At 48.0% G+C, this 21,418-nt stretch overlaps 1 protein-coding gene across 4 annotated transcripts; it reads left to right on the forward strand.

The window, feature by feature from the left end:
- Positions 1 to 1,211: 1,211 nt before the first annotated feature.
- Positions 1,212 to 20,403, forward strand: LGALS2 (galectin 2). 4 transcript variants are annotated; one of them, XM_027680285.1, is made up of 7 exons: positions 1,212 to 1,424; positions 6,546 to 6,645; positions 6,881 to 6,952; positions 12,324 to 12,431; positions 18,631 to 18,713; positions 18,944 to 19,103; positions 20,198 to 20,403. In XM_027680285.1, exons 4-7 carry the CDS (start codon positions 12,426 to 12,428, stop codon positions 20,342 to 20,344), a joined length of 396 nt encoding a protein of 131 aa, XP_027536086.1. In that variant the 5' UTR covers positions 1,212 to 1,424; positions 6,546 to 6,645; positions 6,881 to 6,952; positions 12,324 to 12,425; the 3' UTR covers positions 20,345 to 20,403. The 4 variants fall into 4 exon arrangements, with proteins under 4 accessions (XP_027536086.1, XP_027536085.1, XP_027536087.1 ...); XM_027680284.1 differs by lacking the exon at positions 6,546 to 6,645; XM_027680286.1 differs by lacking the exons at positions 6,546 to 6,645; positions 6,881 to 6,952.
- Positions 20,404 to 21,418: the final 1,015 nt, after the last annotated feature.

Below are 21,418 nucleotides of genomic sequence, written 5' to 3' on the forward strand. Positions count from 1 at the left end.
GTGCCCTGTTGGGGTGTCGGCGGTGGTGTTTAGGGTTGGGGCTGCCAGGGAACGTCGGCGATAAGAGCACAATGCAGCCTATACAATGCAGCCTGTTCGGCGTTCCAGCGTCTGATCCTGGAGACAGGCGTCTGAGCCGGAGCCGTCCCGTGCTGGGTTACTCATTTACAGTGCTAATCCCATGGTTGACGAGGGAACTGCCCTGTTGTCACACCTAATGGCTTTTCCTTATGGATAGCCATTGTTTCGGTAGGGACTTTTTGGCCATTAAAAAGCACTTTTTTTGGCGCTTGAATGTAGTTCTTTTTTTAACTGTTACTGCCTTGCATCACAAAGCCCTTTTTAAGCACCTTTCATAGAAAATTGCAACATCCTTCCCTCTGCTCTGTTCAGGCACGTTGAACACGGGTTATTTTAATCTTATGAGTCAACCTTGCCTGTCAGTACTACCTCTTTGATTTTTCTGAGAATCCTGAAGTCATCTTTAGGAGCCCTCCAGGTCATGTACGATCTGCATAGAAGGCATGCATGTCTCTTCTCCATCCCCCACAGCGATGCCTCTGAAGGAGGAGTTTAGCAGGCTGGTGTTTTACACAGCCCCTTTGCTCAGGTTTCGGTCTGTCTGAGTCTCAAGCTTGTTTGTTTTCCTCCCTTTGGCAACACCCAGTAGTTAGCTGAATCCGGGATGAATGGAAGGCTGCACCCACTTTTCAGCTGGTTGCAAACAATGGCGAGTGAACTCGTGCACAACAGTCCTGTCAGCAGCGACCTTGCCTTTATTTCTCATAGATTTAGGAGTCTCTTTCCCCTTTGATTACATCTGCTTTTCATACAACAAGGACCCTAAGTGCAACTGAAGAAGAAAGAGAGATTGGAGTCTTGAATTTTGCTCCCTGTAACAGTGGTTAGATGTTGTGAGGAAGAAGCTTTCTCACTTCCCTCGATTTATTTTTACCGACAGCTGGAATTTCCAACTAGGTTTGGACGGCGTGAGGTGCTCCATGTGGTAATTAACACCGCTCCAGAGGGAAAGTACTGGAACTATAATTAGCTTGTAGCCAGTTGTGGAGGAAAGTGATGACGCCAAGCCAGAGGCCTGGATGAGCACAGCTCACGGGGACAGAGGGGTGCGGGTCCCAGGTTCAGCAGAGGGATGCAGATCCTAGGTTGGGCAGGCCCTGCAGCAGCCGCCCGCAGAGGGCACTAGAAGGCAGGGGAGTGCCTGCCTGAGTAGCCGGGCTCAGCAAACGCTCTTGCTGCCCGTGCACTCGAGGTGAATCGCTGAGCAAACCAACTCCCAAGTCCTTCGGGAAGGGAAGGTGGCCTCGCAGGAGTGGCCGGGTCGCCTGGGAGAGGGGTTTTCCATCCACCAGCTCGTCTTCAGCCAGCCAGAACCACGCTGGCACCCCCTGCTCTGTCCCAGGGTTTGTTTGGTTTCTCTGCCGTGTGTGTTTATGTAAACCCTGCGATGTTTTTCAGATGGGCTTGTGTGGGGCAGCGAGAGCTTTTGTGTGTTTCCTGCTGGATTGTCGGCTCTGACCCGTGACGTGAGCTTCCCTTTCCCCCCGTCACATTCCTCTCTCTTTGGCAAGGCGTTCTGCCAGAGACCTTTCACTTTCCTGAAGCTTGGTACCGTCATCTTTAGTTCCCTTTTCTTGTTTTCCTGCTGTGGCTGACTGCAGCAGCCAGTTCCTGGGGGGTCGGCTCAGTTTTAACTCTGCTACTCTCTCTTGGAACAGGCTGGCAGCACCTCTTCTGACATCAGCTCGGACTATGCACCTCTTTATGCAATCCTCTGGATTTACAGCCCTGCCATTCCTTGACCTTGGCTAATCTCCATACTTTTGCAATACTTTCAAGCATCTCTCCCAGTGGAGGGTTACAATTAGAGAGACAAGTATAGAGTTGCATACTTCTCTAGAGGGAGAGCAGGTTTGAGCTCCTTTAATCTAATAGGAAATGTCTCCTTTCCTTCATATGCAGCACTTTCTTGTGGTATGCAGTCATCCACCAGGATTGCTCCCTTCCATTTCTTTCAGCAGTTTCCCTTTCAGCTGTAGGAAGACTTGTCCCATGTGATCAAAGGCGTCCTTCTACAACTACAGGAGCAGAATGAGGAAACAGAATGCTGGATAAGGGATCTGAAAACTTGCTGGCTAGATCTCTGCAATTAGGCATGTCTTGGAGCAAGACTCAGGGAAATGCTCAGCTATGCTCACTGCCTCAGTTTCCCTGGTCGTTAGCGTGGAGGTAATTGCATTTGCTTCCTTCGGGGAATTGCCTTGACCTCGGTAAACCAAATTTCCTTTCCATGTTGATTCTGTCATTAGAGCAACTGGCTCAGCAAGACAAGTGAGAGAAGCAAATACTAGAGTTAGAGGTGAGCTGTGCAGCTCGCTGCTTCCTGGAGTTTGAGTTCTTCCAAACTGGGCAGCTCAAGGGGTGTCTCGATCCCTTGACCGAGCTGGCAGCAGTGCCCTTCTGGACACTATGGGGAGTGAAAGTGCCTCCTTACACCCTGGGGAAGGCTCAGATGGGTTTGCTGTTGCTGAAAGCTTCTTCCCAAGAGAGTCCAGGACATTCAGGGGATGCTCTGAGAACGTGGGAATGCTTTTGCTGCCGAGGAACACTATTGGCAGCAGGCATTGATGAAATAAAACTGACAGAATGGAAGCCCTAGTCATAGCCATGTCTTGGGAGCTGATAGGTTATGTAGATGGTGAGCCAAAACCTGAACAGGGAGAGGAAGACCTGCCAGGTTAGAGACAGCTGCTTAAGTTTATGGGACTGAAGTGAGCACTGCAGGCCCTGAGCCCGCAAGGGGGAGCCTCGGTGGAGTTATTCACAGCACTGCTGATGAGATCAGCTCCAGACTGGAACAGATCCGCTACCGATACTGTGCACTCGGGACTCAGGAGTCAACACAGGCACTAGAAAACGCGAACAGATTCACCCGTTCTTGCTCTAGCCCTCACTTGCTGTGCTGTTGCTAACAGATGGAAGGGGCATCATTAGAAAGCACAAGTATTGGGGAAAAAAAAGTAGTTTAAGAGCATGAATTTTGCTGAGATATAGTTTGGCTCTAAAGAACAGCAGGAGGGAGAAGGAGAAAAATCCTATTGCCAAGTCATTTCTCAGGGGCATCCAAGCATGATCTGAGCAGAGACTGGCAACAGGAAACTAGGCATCCTGAAGCAAATTGGGGAGCCCAGCTGTGGCAAATCCCCCAGCCTGGATGATGAATACATCCCTGCATTGCGGTGACAGCAAAGTGTGACTTAGTGTTTGCTGGGGATATTTAGTGTAGCAGCTGCCCGGGGAGCTCAGAGGCGCAGCCGTGTGCAGCCTCTCTTTCACAACGTGGCGCAGGGAGGAGGTATTCCTGCTGCAGGGTGCCCCAGTGCCGAATGCACGTGTACTCAGCTGTGCAGCTGGCTCAAGTGTGGCAGCTGGTGAGTTTGAATAGATGGGTTTTGGCCTGGGCTTGAAAATCCCTCATTGCCAGCAATCCTGCTTTGGCTGCAGCTGCCTCAAGTTCCCTAGGAAACTTCAGTGCTGGCTTAAGTTGGGACTGCGAAACAGCAAGAGGAGGCAGTCCGGTGGCGCTCTCCCTCCATCCAGTCTGCTCAGTCTCTGCCGCTTGGCACTGCAGCCAACTTCTGCCCTTAGCTTTTGGTGATGGTGAGAATCAGCAGGGCAGAGCGATCCCAGTGCTAGGGCATGGTGGACGTGGAGCTAGGAATGAAAAGAAAACTGTGACCCAAGAGGAGGAGGAGGGAGATGTAGAGCCTGCATACGCAGATTTCCCAAGGACCTGGCTTTTCATAGGCTCCTTTTTAGTCCCTCTGGTTTCATCTGCCCTAGTAAGCACTACAGGAGCATGGCTGGGCCTGAGCACTGCCTCAGGATGTTGGCTCATGCTGTGCAGTTGTTAGCAACCTCCCTGCCTTGGTTTTGGGCAGTGCTAGCTAGCAGTGCCACAGCACCCAGGCACAGCTGGGGGACAGGGTGGACTGGGGACTGTTCCCACCAGAGCCTTGTTGTCACGATGCATTTAACCCCATGAATGGGAGCTGCGTTCTGCTCCTTGCTTTTGGGGCCAAGAGTGAAACAGCTAAACCCTGTAAACCCAGGTCTCTCAGAAGGCAGGCTTTTGAAGTACAGTTGCCTGCAGCCTGTGTATTTACCCCCTAATTTTCCACTGTTTCCCTCTTCGAAGATGGGAAATGTCATGCAACAGGTCGTAGGTGAGTGTGTGGGATGGGAGTGTGTGCGCCAGACTGAAACTGGGAAATGCTAATGCTCTGTCTGCTGGTTACAGCTTAACACTGGGTTGTGACTCAGTGTCCTACACCCCATGCTATGGATCACTGTATTTGACCTACTGCCATGAGGGGTGGGAGAGATGCTATGAGAAAACATTGCCCAATTACATGAGGTCATGTGGGTGTGGGGGACAGCTCCTGGATGCAGGGGATTAGATAGGCCTGGACACACAGACATGTTGAATTTGCCCCTCTGGCTCTCCTGCCTTGAGCAGGCAGGACAAGGAGCCTATGGAGCATGTGATTCTGCAAGAACTTCCTGTGCATGCACACCTCTGTCCTAGTTTCCCTGCCACCCCAAACTACATCAGGTTTGGGAACTCAGGAAGCAGAATGGGGGCAGAGCTCGTGTATCCCCCATTTAATGTGTTGCTGACAGACATGTCCCCCAGCTAGGAGAAGGATCAGGTGAACACCTCTGGGGGTGTTTGACCAACCTCTGCTTTGTAGTTACCTGGAGGGGCTGTGTTCAAGCCAACACTGTTCCCTTCAGCTCAGCGGCATTTCGAAGGCACTGTTTGCATATGGGTCTTGACGCAACCATGTTGCATCTTTGCTGTCTCTGATTTGCAGCCCAATCCCTCTCCTCTATGCAGAAGGAGGAGATGTTCCCATCAGAGGCTGCTTCTCTTTCCGTGTCCCTCCTCAAACAGAGTAGCTTTGCATCTTGAGTAGCTTGCTTCCCTGCAGCAGCACTCTGGCTGAATTTCCGGAGGAGGATGTGCACTGGGAGTTGATGGGGTTAAAACTGGTGTCACAGTGTGATTCCAGAGTGGGCTATTAGACTTCTTCCCTCTGCTGTCTTGCTGTTGTGCTGCTCCTGCAGCCAAGCAGCCACTTGCTGGTGTCCAGAGCTAGTGCGAGGCACTCTTCAGCTCATCCTGAGCCGGTCCTCTGGGGAGCTGTGTCTCTGACAAAGCTGTACAGGAAAGATTTCCACCCCTTCCCTAATGAGGCTGAGTGAGTAATAGAGATGTTCCTCAGGGATGTTCTTGTTAGGAGTGCTACGTGCATGTTCAGGAGCAGAAAGCAGGTCTCCACTAGCCTTTTCCCGCTGTTGAGCAGCAGATGTGGATGTGTGTCCCATCTTGACAGAAGAGATAAGCTATCTGCCTGCAGAGGGGAACTTGCCTGGCAGTTGCCTGTCATCCTCACATTGTCCTTATCAGATCCCCTGGCTTGGCAAGTCTGTTGGCAATGTGTTTCAGGCTATTCAGCCTGGGATATGATAAGATTAGTCTGGGGTGAATTGCATTCAAAGCATTTAGTTTCTAATACTCTTTTCCCCTCTCTGGAGCAACCATTCTCCATCCAGGAATCTGACTGCAATTAAAGCCTGGTGTTTGCTCTGCTACTGGGGGCTTTTGGGGGGGGAGAGGAGTGGCACAAGGAAACCTGGGGGCAGCCAGAGACACAGGCAGGTTCTGGCCAGTGGTGAGGAATAAAAGGACAGCAGAAAAAGCTACACACTGGAAGGAATGGAAAGAGAACCAGAGAGACCAAACAGTCTGGCAACAGTTTATTCCCAAACTGTTGGGAATGAATATTCACTGTGGTCAAGTGAGGGCTTATGTACTACTGGCTACGTGGGTCAGAAAAGGGGTAGAGGTTCATGGGCACAGTCCAGAGAAGGGACAGGATGCCTGTATAGGATGGGGTGTCCCTTAGTGCCCAGTATAGTGCTGGAAAGGGAGACCAGGTGTCCCAACAGTGCAAAGCATCTGCAAGCAGCTGCTGCCTGCTCCTTGTGGTACCTTGAGGAGATGAAAGATCTCTGGGCTCTAATGCTGGCTTTGAAAGCTCCTTCACCTAGTGGCAACTCTAAGCAAGACTATGGATGTAACTCCTCACTGGGAAGCAGGGAAAAAGTAATTTAACATTCCCTGCACCGGTGGGAGCTGGAACCTCCTCTAGACATTGGTTGTGCTTGGAGCTCCTGCAGCAGGTCAGGCTCAGTTCTCTTCCCTGTATGTTGCTCTGAAGGTCCATGGGTTTGAATATTTCTGGTGCCCTTCTCTCTGGAAAGTGTGAGGAAAGGAATACAGAGTCCTTCGTCTGGGCCTGATCTTTTCTTAGGTCTCCTTTAGATGCCTGCAGTTCCCTCTTTAGATGCCCATTTCCTGCACTGAGTCAATCATTTGGGGATTTGGATTCCCTTTTTTTTGGCAGCTTTTCTTTCCCATTTTCATCTGGTTTGGTTTTTACTATTTCATTTTGCAGGGCCATCAAAGGGAGTTTGTTCAAGCTGATTTTGGAGAAACATAGTTTTGACCTGACAACCTCTTCTTCTGTAGACCTCAGCCATGGCCTTAGATTCAGGGTAGGTTGCCTGTTCAGACCCTCTCAAAGCTGATGTGTGGTAAGGTGGCTTGCTGCTTCCCACTGGGGATGAGAGATACTTGGCTTTAGTGACGTGAGCATGGGAGAACAGACTTTTTCTTTTTGTTTTCCCTCCCATTCTTTCCAGCCCATGAGCTGTTAATTCTTGTGGCTTTTCAAAACTTGCTATTTATCCCTTAGCATTTCTTTCTCTCTCTCTCTCTTTTTTTTTCCAGTGGAAGAGCCACCCTTGGCATTGTGCCTTATGCGTGTGACTCAGATGGATTCTGCTTGTCTGAAAGATTCCTGTAAGTCTTCATAGTTGTCCAACCTGCCTGAGCTCAGCACTGGAACCCGTGAGAAACACACTCAAAGCGAGTCATGCAGTGCCAGCAGCCTTGTTCTCCCTGTGTGGGATGGAGTGCTGTGCGCAGGGGCTCGGCAGTCACTCTCACTTCATGCCTTTGCTGTCCTGTGGGGTTGAATCCAGGATGGCTGCTTGGAGCTCAGAGCAGGGAGGTCCCTGTGGACCGTTTGTGTATGGTACAATATTTTGCTTATTCTAGTTCCAGCCAACTGGTCTCATGCTGTCTCTGTTGTGGGAAATGGTCTCCTTGCAGTCAGCAAAGTTGGGCTTGGAGCATCTCGGAAGTCCCCCGGCTTCCACTGTTGGAAGGCTTCTGTTCTTTGAATGCCTCTGGTTTTCAGACTTAATTGGAGCCACCCAAGGGCTAATTTTTTCCAGAGGCACTGAATGCCTCAGTACCTCCTGCTGGTAGTAAATGGTGTGACCAGAGATCAGCATCTCTCATACTCCAGCTGTATCAGCTAGGGGACCACAGCATCCTTTTAGGTTCTTGCAGAGGTTTGCAAAGAAGAGTTGGCTTTGGATGTGAACGTGGGTGTCTGTACCTCAATTTTGTCATGTGCAAGATGAGGGAGCTGCTATCTGCCTTACTCAATGGTAAGATAAAACTGTTGGAGATGTTAATCTTTGAGTGCAAGATGCAAGTGGAGCATAAGACTTCATGAAGCCGATCCTTTGTGGAGAGCTCTTTGGAAGATCTTTCTCTCGTAAGCTAATAATATCTCATCTAGAAGATCTGGGTAAAGCTGGGAGATCCCAAAAGTTGCAGAGAGGGGGAAGCTGTGAGCCTTCTATACATTTTCTCTTTGCCAGTAGGGAAGCTTTCAACACAAGTGCATTTTTATCTTCAGGCATGTTTTTGAAAGCCTTTCCCACAACCCACATTCCTGGCATGCACCCATGAGTGAAAGAATTAGAGAAATGAAGTCTGGAAATGGAACTGGGTGGCATGTAATCAGTCCTCTGACCTCCCTTCCCCACCCTGTGCCAGTTCTGTTCATTCTCCTGCCCCTCAGGCAAGCTGGGGACTCAGAAGACATGACTCATCTGTCTGCTTGGGTTGATGACATGGCCCTGGTGCCTTATGAACCAGCTTCCTTGCAAACGAACCACCTTTCTCCCCTTCCTCATGCACAACTTGTACCACACAAAAATGTTGCCACAGACTTCAGAGCTGCCTGAGGGAGAGGTTCCCTGCAAAGGTATAAGGACATAACTTGGCTATGGGGATGGAAACCATCCAGCAGAACACATTTGAACTCCCCATGGAGATGGGAGATGCCAGTCACGCTTGCACCACCACCTTTCTGATAGGGTGAAGAGAGAGATGGAGTCTGATGGAGTCTGTTCCCTGTGCTCTTGATCTGCTTTCTTGGTGCAGGTTCCCTCTTTCGCTGCTGCCCCTAGCCCTGAAGAAAGGTGTGGGTTTTTTTCCACATTTTAGTTCTTTAGCTAGCTTTTTCCTTTCTCCTCCTTATTCCCCGTATCCTAAGGAAGAGAAATTGCACCCTACGGCTGAAGGGGGATGATGTTTGTGGAGAGCCTACTGGATGCTGACGGCCTCTAATCTTTTGCCTCCAGGTTCAGAGCATGGATGCTACTTCCATACTTCCCACTGTCAGGTAGCTGGGGCAGGAGGGGTGACAGAAGATTCTCTTCCAGTCCTTTATTCCTTCCCATTTTACTTGATCTGAATCCAGAGGCTTCAGTGCTTTCCCTAAAGGAGCAGCCCCTCTCTGGTCAACCTCTTAGGCAGGAGCTTAGTGCTCATGGGCACTAGTTTCCTTGTGCTCATCATTGCTTTGGCTTCTCCTACATCTCCTGGATGGTCCTCTCCTGTACACACCCTTCAGATCCACAGACCTGCTTACTCAGTCTCTTGCTTACCTCAGTTTGGCTAAGGTAAGTACACTTTGTTCTCTTGGTCTTCCTCCGTTAGGAAACTGGCTGGCTTTCAGAGCTTAGGGATTGGTTGGCTGAAGGTTGCAGCACTGTCTGCTGAGAGGCGAACCAACACCTCTTGACTAAAGGGGAAATCAGTTCTGTCAAACCTATCTGGGAATTTCTGTGACTGGAAGCTGGAGGACTGAGCATCTCCATCAGGAGGTGGTGGAAGCTTCTCAGTTGTGTCCTGAGCCCTGGTTGCTGAAAATCCACCCCACAGTCCTCTAAGGTAGGGGACATTCACCCTCTAGGCCTCATGAATGAGGGACACCAAGGCAGAAACAGGGCTTAATCACAACTGCTGGGAGGAACCACAACCAGGGTCCAGATGAGGTCAGAGAACACAGTTTAAATCAGGTCACTACTTGATATTTATTGTGTGGAGTCTTTCTTTTTTCTTTACTCCTGCACTGAAATCTTTCCCCAGAGGCTATTCAAGGAAATAAATAGCCAGTGGAAAGGGACAATAGCTTGCTGTGGAGTACAAATTATATGAAGCTGTAGGAAATAATAGCAGTGTGAGCAGCTGCTACTCCAAGAAAGAATGCATGGTTGGTCTCTCCAGTTCCCTTTGCCTTGAGCAGATGCTGATGCCTGGTCCAAAGCACAGGCTCCCTGGTGCCTTGAGTGCAATATGGGACAGGCACCTTATCCCCTCTGCAACATTGTTGTCCTCCAGTGCTGCTTTGGTTTCAAATTAGTACTGAGCTGAAATCACAGCCTTCCATGGGGGTATTAAGGCGATCTCTTTCCTCTTTTTGCAGAGCTTGGTTTGATGTGGGGTCAGTGGCACATACATCCATGCACCTGGCATGGCTGCCTTGCCTTTCCCTCTCTTCCTCATTCCTTCTGGACTGAGCTTCACATCTGGTGATGACCCATGTTGGTCCTGCAGGGGACTGTTCATAGCTCATGCTGTCTAGAGAGAATGTGTTGGCTGCCTTCCCCTCTGAGCCTCTTGCAGCCCTTCCTCAGAACACCATTGGGAGAGATGGTAGGGACAATTTTGGTGTGCTGGTGTGGATTTTGGGGGCTGCCCCTGCCACAAAAGGCCCTGAGAAACCTCTGACAGCTGAGGCAGTTTGGCTACTTTGGCTGGGAAGTGGGGAAACCCGTGGTTTTCCTCAGGGCTTCATACCTAGCTGGCTTATCTCCTGCCCGAGTGAGAAACCAAAATAAATACTGCTGCCAGCAATGATGCTGCTGAGGATCTTGGCAGCCTGCTGGGGAGGGTGGCATTCAATCTGTTCTCAACAGCTGTGTGGGTGCCCTGTGGTAGAAGTGGCAGCTCTAGGCTATGGTACATGAGGTACTGCTGTCTGGAGGATCCCAAGGATCCTGAGATCCCATGAATGCTCCTGGTGGCCTGAGATCTCCTTAGGACCTAGCAGGAAGGCTGGGAAGGACTGTTAACACCGAAATCTATCGTATGGGACCTCTGCAAATAGAGCTGCTGCATTTTATGGGGTGAAAATCCTCTGCAGAGGACCTGCCCTGCCACCCTTCTGGCTGAAAGCCAAGATGATTGCAATTAATCTCTTCCCTCCTTAAAATGTGGTTTTGGCTTTTCTTTGTTTTCTCCACAAAATTGCAGACCTGCTTCCTATTTGAAACTCATCTTTCCCTTGGGTTGCATATGCCCCCACCCTCGCACTAAGTGACTACTTGTTTGGTCTCTGCCATCCCTCTGGAAATGCAGCAAATCCTCCTCTGGTGTCCGTGGTGTGAACATGGGTGTCCCACACTAGTACAGGCCAACTGCCCTCTGGCCAGGTTGAACATCTGTGGGGCCCTGGAGGGGCACTCCCAGTTTGGTACCCTATTATAGGATCATCTCTCTGGGGGGTGAAGGGTTCCTGGATCCTTTGCACCAGTGGCTGCCAGCTTCCACAGCTATTGTTTATGTTTTCCTTACTGCACAGACCCTCCACCTCTTTTGCAGATGCTCTTTAGCCGGATTTCCTCTTTCTTTGGGATTTACATTCCCATGCTATCATTGTTTCCGCAGGCTTTCTGCTTTGCAGTGTCAGCAGGGAAGTATCAACCTGCCCCCGCCACCCTCCTTTCATCATCCCACTTGCCACCTCCAACTGCAATGGAGAATTTTGGCTCTTCTGGGGTCCCTAAATTCTCATCCCCTTCCTATGTGGGGAGCACATACCCCCTGCATGAGAGAGGCCATCAGCACAGGGCTGGTGTCTGACAATGTGGACGGTCAACTCAGCAGATGAAGGAAGTTGCCAGCGCTGGCAGAGTTGCTGCCTGGTTTCCCACTATTGTTCCCAGTGGCAAATAAAAGGGGGGTGAACGCCCCTGCTGAGCATTGTAAGAAGGGGGTTAATGTAATCTTGATAAAATCTCATGGCCCCTCTCTGAGAAGCTCATGTCTCTTTCCTGCTCATCTCCCTTTTGGTGTATTCTCACATCTGTGGTACTCGTGGCTCTGCGCATAACTCTCTGCATGGGTAGTTTTCCTCATCCCTCAGACAAAATCATAGAATGGGTCAGGTTGGAAGGTACCACAGGGGATCATCTGGTCCAACCTCCCTCCTCAAGCAGGACCATCCTAGTGCACATGGCACAGGATCATGTCTAGATGGTTCTTGAATATCTCCAGTCAGGGAGAGTCCACGACCTCTCTGGGTGACCCGTTCCAGGGTGTGGTCACCCAGACAGCAAAGAAGTTCTTCCTCACATTCAGGTGGAACTTCCTGTGCATCAGTTTTTACCCATTGTCTCTTGTCCTATTGGTTGGCACCACCAAGAAGAGCCTGGCTCCATCCTCTTGGCATGCCCCTTAAGATATTTATACACATCGATGAGGTCCCCTGTCAGTCATCTCTTCTCAAGGATGAACAGGCCTTGTCCCCTCAGCCTTTCCTTGTAAGAGAGATGCTTCACTTCCCTAGTCTTCTTAGTAGCCCTCCACTGGACCTGCTCCAGAAGCTCCATGACTCTCTTGTACTGAGGAGCCCAGAACTGGACAAAGTAAAAGACACATACTGCTCTCCCTCCTGGGCAGCTGTAAGGAAAGGGATAATAATATTTGCAATATATGCCTTAAAGAGGCATGGTGGTGAAACTTGGTGCAGAAAAAAAGGCATGGGTGCCTATGCACAAATCACAAAGGAAACAAGATTTTGGTTCTGGCCCTACTTTTCACGTCAAAGTTTCACTGTGGTATGTGATGTAACAAGTGAATAATTGCACAAGTGCAGTAAGTGGGGTCACCGGTAGGACACTTGATTTTTGGGGTACTTTTCTTGCACAACCCCCAGAATAGATCCTGGACAAGCACCGAAACCATGCCTGCTCTTGTCTCTCGTGTGAATGAGGAACTGGAAGTCACTTGTACCTTCGCTTTTCAGCCATATAAGGGACTGCATAAAAATGACTCGGAGTGAACCAGTTGGGACCCCACTACCAAGAAGCCCAGGGCACTGAAGGACCAACGGGACGCTGCTGGATCCATGGGGGTGACTATCTTCTACTTAGACTATCTCTCCCCTTCTCCCTCTCTCTCTTTCTCTCTCTTTTCCCTGTACAATTAATTTTGTAAAATAAAGTTGGCATTGTTGAACTGGCATTTGGGCTCATTTGCACCTTAATTTGGGCAGAGGACTTTAACATCAAAGCATAACATTTTAATTGGCATCACAGACAGGATGTACTGTTCTCTGACCCAAAGTGCTGTTTAACAGTTCCGAACTTTTACTGTTCTTCTTCCTGCCTGGTGGGCACTGTCTCTCTCTGAAGCAGATTGACCAAACTTTTACTGTTACAAATTGTCTCCCTGTGAGAGAGACTGCTTTCTGCTGCCTGGCAGGCACAGATTGTCTGCCTCTGAGGGAAACTGAAGAAAAATGTTTACCCAGGGTGACCAGTGTAAGCCTAATGTTTTACTCTCTCTCCTGGAGAAGTTTGATAGTCACCCCTCTCCCCTGGGGTTGGAATAGGCACAAACTAATTGAGATAATGTACAGGCAATAGCTGATCACTTTACTAGTTTGCCTGCCGAATGAAAAATAGGAAGAGGAAAAGGTAAGTTACTCATTAAAGGTAAGTTATTTGTGCAGTTTTGGTAGCTGGTTTATCTTGCATGCAAAATGAAATCAAAAGCTCCGCGCCACCTGAAAGAGATGCAGATGTAGAATATATGACTTTGAAGTCAGAAAATTAGGTTCTTAAAACATCATTGTCTATTGAGAAATAGACATGGGAGAAATTGGAAAAACTAGTAGACATTTTTCTAAATAAAAATGAGCAATTAGAAAAACTACTGGCTGGGACTGAACGATGAGAAAAACAGCTGCAGGAAAATCTAGGTAAATTACTTGATAAAATCCCACACGAATCATCCTCTAATTCAGTCCAGCACATCCGTAGGGTGGCATGCTGTGAGGATCTCAAAACATGGGATGGGGACATTTGGTACAATGCTGATGATTTAGAGGAAGACCTTGACCCTATCCCAACACTAGTAAAAGTTCGGCCTTTAATTAAAACTGAAACTGATGGTGAGGGGGAGGGAGAAGCCCTCACTACTGTTCATACTGTTCCCTGGTCCCCCACAGAGTTAGGTAAATTGAGGGAAAAATATTCCAAGTGTCCAGGGAAATCAGAACCTGAGTATGTGTGGTGAGTTTCCCTTACAGGCAGAGACCAAATCTTGCTGAGTGAAGGAGAGGCAGAAGTATTTTTAACTACTACTCCAGGTAACCATAACTACTCATTAACTGCCGGACCTGCTTATTGGGCTGGGGGCATAGACCCACAGGACAGAGGAAAGCCTACTGCTGTTAAGACTACAGGATTCTCAGATCTGGCAGCCTCTGTGCAAAAGGCAGCATGTATTCAAACAATGTATGAATACATTGTATTCAAACAATGTATGTCAATTAAGGCGATCCCCTATAGTAGCTCCCATCAATCTGGCCAGATTAACTCCTCTCCTTTGTGGCCTTCCAGATAGCCTGAAAATATTTGTATCTGATGCCCAAGATCATGAAAGTTGCTGCAGCAGCAGCAAAACCACCTAGAGACCAAATTCACATACCTACTCGGTATGAATTAGTCCAGGAAATAGTGAATTATGAGTGCCATATAGGATGGGTTGGAGTGACCTCTGGGAAGACAGCTGAAACCCACTAGTGAGTATGTCAAATTTATACCACCACACCAAAGCCAAAATCTAAACCATGATTTGATTAGATACCCCTTGCTGCAGGTATTGATGGGTTGGTCACAAAATTAAAGCTTTCTGCGTTACCCTTGGGAAGTAAAAGATACTTCTTGAAAAGTCCATCAAATTAGTATCAGATGGATAGTGCCCTCCTTTTAACCCACTGTGCACTGGTTAGACAGAGATCAAGCAATTCTGTTCTATGGTTTTTCCAGGTTATAGGTATCCTGCATGTTAGAAATCACAATGAAGATTCTCTTATACCAACTCCAAGCGTCCACAGGGATTGTTTGCTTTTATGTGTAGTATATTTTGGGGATTTTAATTTGTGTATGTATCCGTAAGTTTTGTTTACAAATTTAATTAAGTAATTAAGGTTAACAAGTGTGGCATTTATAACCTGTGTTGGAAAGATATGCCTTGGTTTAATATGTTTATACTTAATGAAAATAAGTGATTACTGCTTGCTTGCTTTTGCCTAAATCTGTAGAAGACCCCCTTCCAATGGGTATTCTTACGAAGACTGTGGAATACCTGGGATATCCTACAGATAGTAAATCCTTACTCCCCAAATAAAAAACGAATTACTGTGCAGTTTAACCAGCCATTCAATTTTCCCATCATCAGTACCAAAATGCTACTGATTTTAAAAAGTCCACTGAATAAGTATGCCTGGATAGCTGCAGATGATCACAATAAGGAACATAAAATGAATACTCAGTGGATTATTCCATCCTTTTGAACTGGTTCAAAGCTGAGCCGAGTTGTTTATTTGATCTTTTAAAGGTAAAGTCCAGGTGCCAAAAGGAGGAAGAGGGAATTCCTGCTGTAGTTTATGCCATAATATGTTTTGTTTTTCTATTAGTAGGAATAGTTATGATGCTAGCATGTTTGTGCTGTTATGTATATGATTATATATGTCCGCTGCTGAAACGGGGAAATCAACCCCAGGGGACGGAAGTGCTAATTCTATCAACCTCACGTGGGAACTAGTTTTGGGATTTGTGCGTCTTTTGAATCGAACAGACCAAGGAATAAGTGTAGCTTTTCCTACATCAGCAGAGTAGGGCCCAAGATTTTTTGTAACACTCATGATCTACCAGTCAATTTAAGTGAACCCCAACTACGGAAATGATCTTATATTCTGGTACCTACCCCTTGGTGGTTAGAGAGTAAATTACCTTTGAAATGGAGGGCCCATTACCTATTAATTGAGGGAATATCTGCGGTTGTTGAATGCCCCTGGTTCCCACACCAAGTGAGACTTAGTGATACATATTTTGCATCACATCCGGAAGCCATCTCCTCACTAAACTCTGAAGAGATTGACCTACCTGGGATGATCAGGGGAAGTCCGCTATTACCAGGGATGTCCCAAATCCCCAACTAATAGGATTCCTTGTCAATATTTCCCTTTTGATCCCATTTTTCATCTGCTAAAACAACTGGATTATTATGAAGCACCATATATTTAAAAGTTATTTTTGTGGTGTGTAGAAGTACCCAGCAGGGCAGGAGTATTACCTATAGATTTTTCGATATGTGTTTTAATACATGGCATGTGTACCTGTTGGGGATACCCCTCTATGGGATTCAAAAATCAAGACCTGCTGTGTAATTCTGTGGCTAATTTCAAGACGCATTGGGCCCACATCCAATGGGTTCAGTATTCTGGAATCCCTTGCACCTACTACCCATAAAAGAACATTCTGATCCTGTCACCTCCCCAAATGTACTTGATGGACTGTAACAACACCCGGACTTGTAGGATGAGCAGCTATCTTGCACCACTTGGATTAGCTTGAGGATGTTTTGATGGAAAGTTTTGACTTGCGGTTAAGCCTAACTCAGCACGCTGGTCTAAGATGCGGGATAGTACTCCTATCCTTTTGCCCAAATCGTGTCTGTCATTATTTATTGGTGGGAAGGACATGATGAGAGCTGAGTTCTCCTGAGCACAGCTGAGAATGGATCATTGATATACATGCCGCAGATTATTATATGGTAGGACAAAAGTTAGCTTTGGGATTTAAGATAATTTTTACACCTTATCTAGTTATCAGATAACATCAGTGGGCATTAGAAAACATAATATGGCAAGTGGACAAGGTATCTTTTTTGAGGAGTTAACTTGCAAGTCCAAGAAGTGTCAAAAATAGCTTTACAAAACCGGTTAGCATTAGAGAAGTTATTACTTAAAGAACAAGGTGTATGTGGAATGTTAAATTTAACAGATACTGAATGTTGTATTACAATTTATAATGCTGCTACTTCCTTTGAGGAAGCTCGAGACAAAAGGAAAGAAACAGCTGACCAAACTGCAGAATTGTTCCAATCCATGAAACCTAATGACTGGTTTAAAGGTTGGAGCCCCAACTCTTGTTTAATGTGTGTAGTCTGATCACTGAGACTCATGGGCTGGGGCTCATGGTTAGTGTGAATTGGAATGATGTTGTTAATTAGATTTACTTGGTGGACAAATGATTGGAATTGCAGTTGTTCAATGTACGATTTCTTGCATTATCCCTTCTGCTTCATCCATCTTTTCTCCCTCTGTCTGCTACGTGCACATCACCACTGTGGACAAAGACAACGATTGAAGACAATGACCACTGATTGATATTTAGTCACGGGGTAGTATAAGGAAAGGGTTAATGACTTTGCAGTATATGCAAAATTTGTTTCAGGAAAAAAGTCATGGGTGCCTATGCACAAACCACAGAGGAAACAAGGTTTCAGTTGTGTTCTCCCTGGGATGGCTGCAGGGGAGCAGGGTGATGTGAAGGTGCGTACAGGTGTGTCATGGGCACAAGAATGTGATGGTAAAGAGACCCAATGGCAGAAAACACCATCACCAGCACCTGTTCCTGCTGGTTCCACAATCAGCCCAGGGAGATTTCACCGATGGTTTCAGTGTCCTCAATAGCAAACAAATTCCCCAAGCCTGCTGGGTTTTATGACCCCCCTGCTCCTAGGAAACACCTCCGGGGAAGGAGTGCTTATCAGCACTTCTCCTCGGTTCAGGATGTTTTGGGGAAGGGCAGAAGCTGTCTACCAGCTGGCTGTGCATCAGCAGGATGACTGCACTCAGCTGCTCTCTGCAGGGCTGTAGACGGGGGCTGAGAGACTGCTGGTCTCCTGAGCCTTGACCTTCTCCTTCTTCTCCTTTTTCCGCTTGACTTTTGGAGACTTACAAGTCTGTGATACTGTCTATTGACTCATATCATAGCTTTTACCTGGGAAGAAGACAGCAGGGGTGATACTCCTCTGTAAGGACAATATTCCCATGTCTCAGGGTGAGGGAGGATGGGGCTGTTGGACGTTATGAACATCGCTTCTCAGGCTAAAAGATTTAGGTCTTGATGGGGCTTGGATGGGAGGTTGCAGAGTCCCACATGTTGCTGTTGCAATCCATCCAGCTGAGGCTGAATCTAGAGCCACAAGAAGGGAAGGAGCTGGGATGCCACTATGTCACTCCTGCAAAGGACTGTTCATAGTTTGTACCATCTACAGGGCATGTGTTGGTTGTCCTCTCCTCCAAGCCCCTTTGAGCCCTTCCTCAGAGCACTGTGGGGAAGGATGGTGTAGACCATTTTGGTGTACTGGTGTGGATTTTGGGAGCTGCCCCTGCCACAAAAGGAAGGAGCTGGGATGCTTCTTTTGGCTGAGCTGTTACACACAGAAAAGGACTGAACACTGTGGTCACACCTCCATGACCAGCTGGGAAGATGCCTGTCCTGTGTGGTGTCTGAAGTAGCACCTCTAGGGGTTGTGCATGATAGTCCTTCCACTGGGAGCCCACCAAGGAGGCTGGGAATTGGTTAAATCTCCTGAAGTCCCTAATGAGAAGTGTACATAAGGAAGCTTTTTCTTTGGATCAAAGTCTTCTGGCTTAATAGCAGCCATTGGAGCTTTGCAGAGGCAAGGGGCATGTTAATGTGTAAGCCACAAGGAAGTTTAGGGGTGTTAGGTTCTCTGTGCAAAGCATTTCTGGGCTAAACTGCCTCCCTACCTGGTTACTCTGCCCTCTGAGGAAGATGTCTGTAAGGGCTGCTACTCCTGTCCTCTGTCACCCAGGGTCCTCAACTCAGCAAGGCTGAGTGAGAGGTCACAGCCACTCTCACCACTTTCATTTCTTGGGCAACACTGACTTTCCACCAAACCCTGTGTAGTGCCCCTCTGCTTTAACTCTCTTTGTACCTCTGCTGTCATGCTTTCCTTTCCTTCTGCTGAGGACAAGCCTGTTTTCATCTCCTCTCTCTCTGATGCATTTTCTCTCTCGTGGGCTTCACTCGGCCCACTCTTCCCTCACTGTGAGAGAAGCTCATGCAAGACCTCCAGCATGGAGGAGTTTTGGCCATGAAAGGAGTACCAGCTGAGAGCAGTAGATGTTCACCTGGCTGGGGCACCTTCTCTAAGCAGCAGCCTCTCACTTATGGGGGCTGAGGAAGAATGGCTGAAGGAGCCTCACAGATTATTCTTCTCTGCCTTAGGATCCATTTGAAATCTTAAACCTCGATATGAAGCCTGGGAACACCCTGAAGATCAAGGGCAAAATATCTGCTGATACTCCTGGGTAAGTACAAAGAAACCACCTTGACTTACCAGGATTGAAGGTGGGCTGTAGAGGTAGGTGGTTTTCCAAGGTCACCAGATACAAAATGTGTGAGCATATCTGTGTTAGGGGAACCCCTATGCCACCACCTGCCACGTTGATGGGGGAATTGCAGAGATGTGTGTTGGATCTCAAGTCTTCCAAGACCCTCTCCTGTGCATGCTGCTGACCTTCCTCCTGTTCATCCACAGCTTCAGCATCAATCTTGGCTCCAGCTTGAAAGATCTGGCACTTCACTTCAATCCCCGCTTCAATGAGTCTGTCATTGTCTGTAACTCCAAGTGCTCCAATGTGTGGCAGAAAGAGCATCGTGACAGCCACTTCTCTTTCTTCAGGGGATGCACTGTCAAGGTGAGGAGTGTGTCCTGGGTGTTGGGGGGTGTGCATGTGGTGGGGGGAAACCCCTGGTTAGCAGATTCCCATACCCTAGTTTTCCCAGTCCCATCAAATACTTCATGCTTCCTCACAACAGCCTGTCATCCTCTGGGTTTTGGTCCTGATTGTCATTTCCACTCCTCCTTCAAAATCCCAGCTGCTTCTGGGAACTTTGTGTGAGCCCTGTCTGTCTTGGGCTTTGTAAGTGCTTCCTGACCCCCCTACCTGCCCATCAGGTGAGTGTACCAGGGGCATGTATGAAGGAGTCTCCAAGGAGCAGTATCTTTCTGCTCTCTACCTTATTTCTCTCCCTACTTCCCTCCTGTGTAAACACAGGCTTTAAGGCAACCTAGAGTTTGGAGCAAAGTCCAAAAACCTCTCCATCAGCTCTTCTGTCCTCATTACTCCTGGATCCACGCTGCCAATCTGTCCTCTCTCTTCTCCTGCCAGGGATACTGTCCTAGTTGCTGTCTCACCCCATCTGATGTCCCAAGTTGTTGACAGGGCTGCATTTAGGAGAAGTCCAGTTTCCGTTGCTGTGGAGAGAAAGCTTGTTTCCTCAGGCATGATGGGCTCTTGGGGAGGGGGTAGTGAGATGATAGCTTTGGAGAACACTCCCTTTGGTTTGCAATGATCAGTGATGCATTCTCATCCTGTCTGCTTGTGCGTGTTTATCAGTAAAGTTCCTTTTTCCAGGCCCCAGTGAGCTGCTGAGGGCATTGGGGGGTCAGGTTTAATCTGCCTTGTTCAGAGCAGTACAGTGGCATATACATTCCATGTGTACATATACATATACATTCCATAAAGACATGTAAAGACATACTTGGGTTTAGCTGCTCTGAGTTTACAATCTCAGGTGAAAAAGTCTCAGGAGAGATCCTGTCCCCAAATCATAGTTTGTATACCAGCTTAGACCCTTGATATCAACTTCTCATTTCCTGAATCACCCTCAGCTCAACCCCCAGCACCTTGATTAAGGTTATAGTGAACAGGTTTGACCCTCTCAATCAGGTCTTTTGCTTAGATGCTGACCTCTGAATACCCTCCTTGTCCTCAATTCCCTTTCTCAGTTCCTCATTGAAATGCTGACAGACAAATTCCGTGTGAAACTACCAGATGGGCATGAAGTGTGTTTCCCCAACCGGCACAGCTACCGCAAGATCAACTACATGAACATCATGGGAGGCTTCAAGATCACCTCCTTCAAGCTGAGCTGATGGGTGCCACTTCCCAGCCCTAATAAAAGACCAAGCCAGTGGAACACTGCTTGCTCCATCTGCTTTGTCTTCTCTGAGATCTTTGGGTCTGCTTCTGTGTAAGCCACTGTCAAAGCCTAAGGTTTTCCCACTAACAGAAAAAGAGTCCTTGTTGGATGGAAATAGCTCCCAGATAATGCCAAGTGCTTTCTGGGTCAGAAGAGGATGTGGGGTTGAATGGGTAGTAGATAAACCAAAGCAGGCTGTAGGTGGGGTTCAGGAGGAGGAGGAGGAGGAGGAGGAGGAGGTCACTATATGATTGCTTGGGAAATGGTTGTGTAATCTCTTCACAGTGCTCCATTTCTTCCTGCACCTGAGCTTTTGGGAGGGAGGGATAGAAGAATGGGGAGAAAAGCATGGATGTGAGTGATGTGGCATTTTGCGCCACAAGAGAGCATAATTAAAAGTTAGGTGGTGTGGGGAGGGCAGCACAGGTGTGCCCCCAGCCAGCATTCCTGCCATAGATAAGGGAGTGTCTCCTCCAACTTTCCTCTTTACCTCACCTCACTTATCTGCTGGTACATTCCAGTCAGGTTACCCATTACTCTGACATTTCCACAGCAAACCCTACTCAGGGAAAGTGAGGCAGGGGAGGCAGTGAGGTTTGGACTGAATTATTTGGCTTAGCACCTCCAAGTCTGTGTCCCTTGCACAGGACTACAGGCAAATAGTCCTGATTATTTTATGCTTCTGCTCTAATTGAAAAGTACCTTGCCAGCCTAAAGTGAAACCGATGTGTGACAGCAAACATCGGGGCACTGTAGCCTGGGGGGGAGGAGAGCAGAGTAAAAAATTATGTAATGGAGAGCCTGGTCCAAGGGAAGGTGGCAGTACCCTTGCCCCTGCTCTCCACTTCCTTGCTGCCCAAGCTGGAGGGATTTGCTGCTGCCTGAATGAACAGGCTGAGGATGTCTGATGTCTGATGGGCTGGACAGGTGTAGCTGAGCCAGCTTTGGGAAGGGTACTGATCTGCTCCAGGCTGCAAATGAATTGTTGCAGAGCTGGACAGGAAGCTTTTCACCCTCCTGTGTGCTA

The sequence above is a fragment of the Neopelma chrysocephalum genome, unplaced genomic scaffold, assembly GCF_003984885.1.
Source record: "Neopelma chrysocephalum unplaced genomic scaffold, ASM398488v2 Primary Assembly neopelma1_59, whole genome shotgun sequence".
NCBI classification, from domain to species: Eukaryota; Metazoa; Chordata; class Aves; order Passeriformes; family Pipridae; genus Neopelma; species Neopelma chrysocephalum.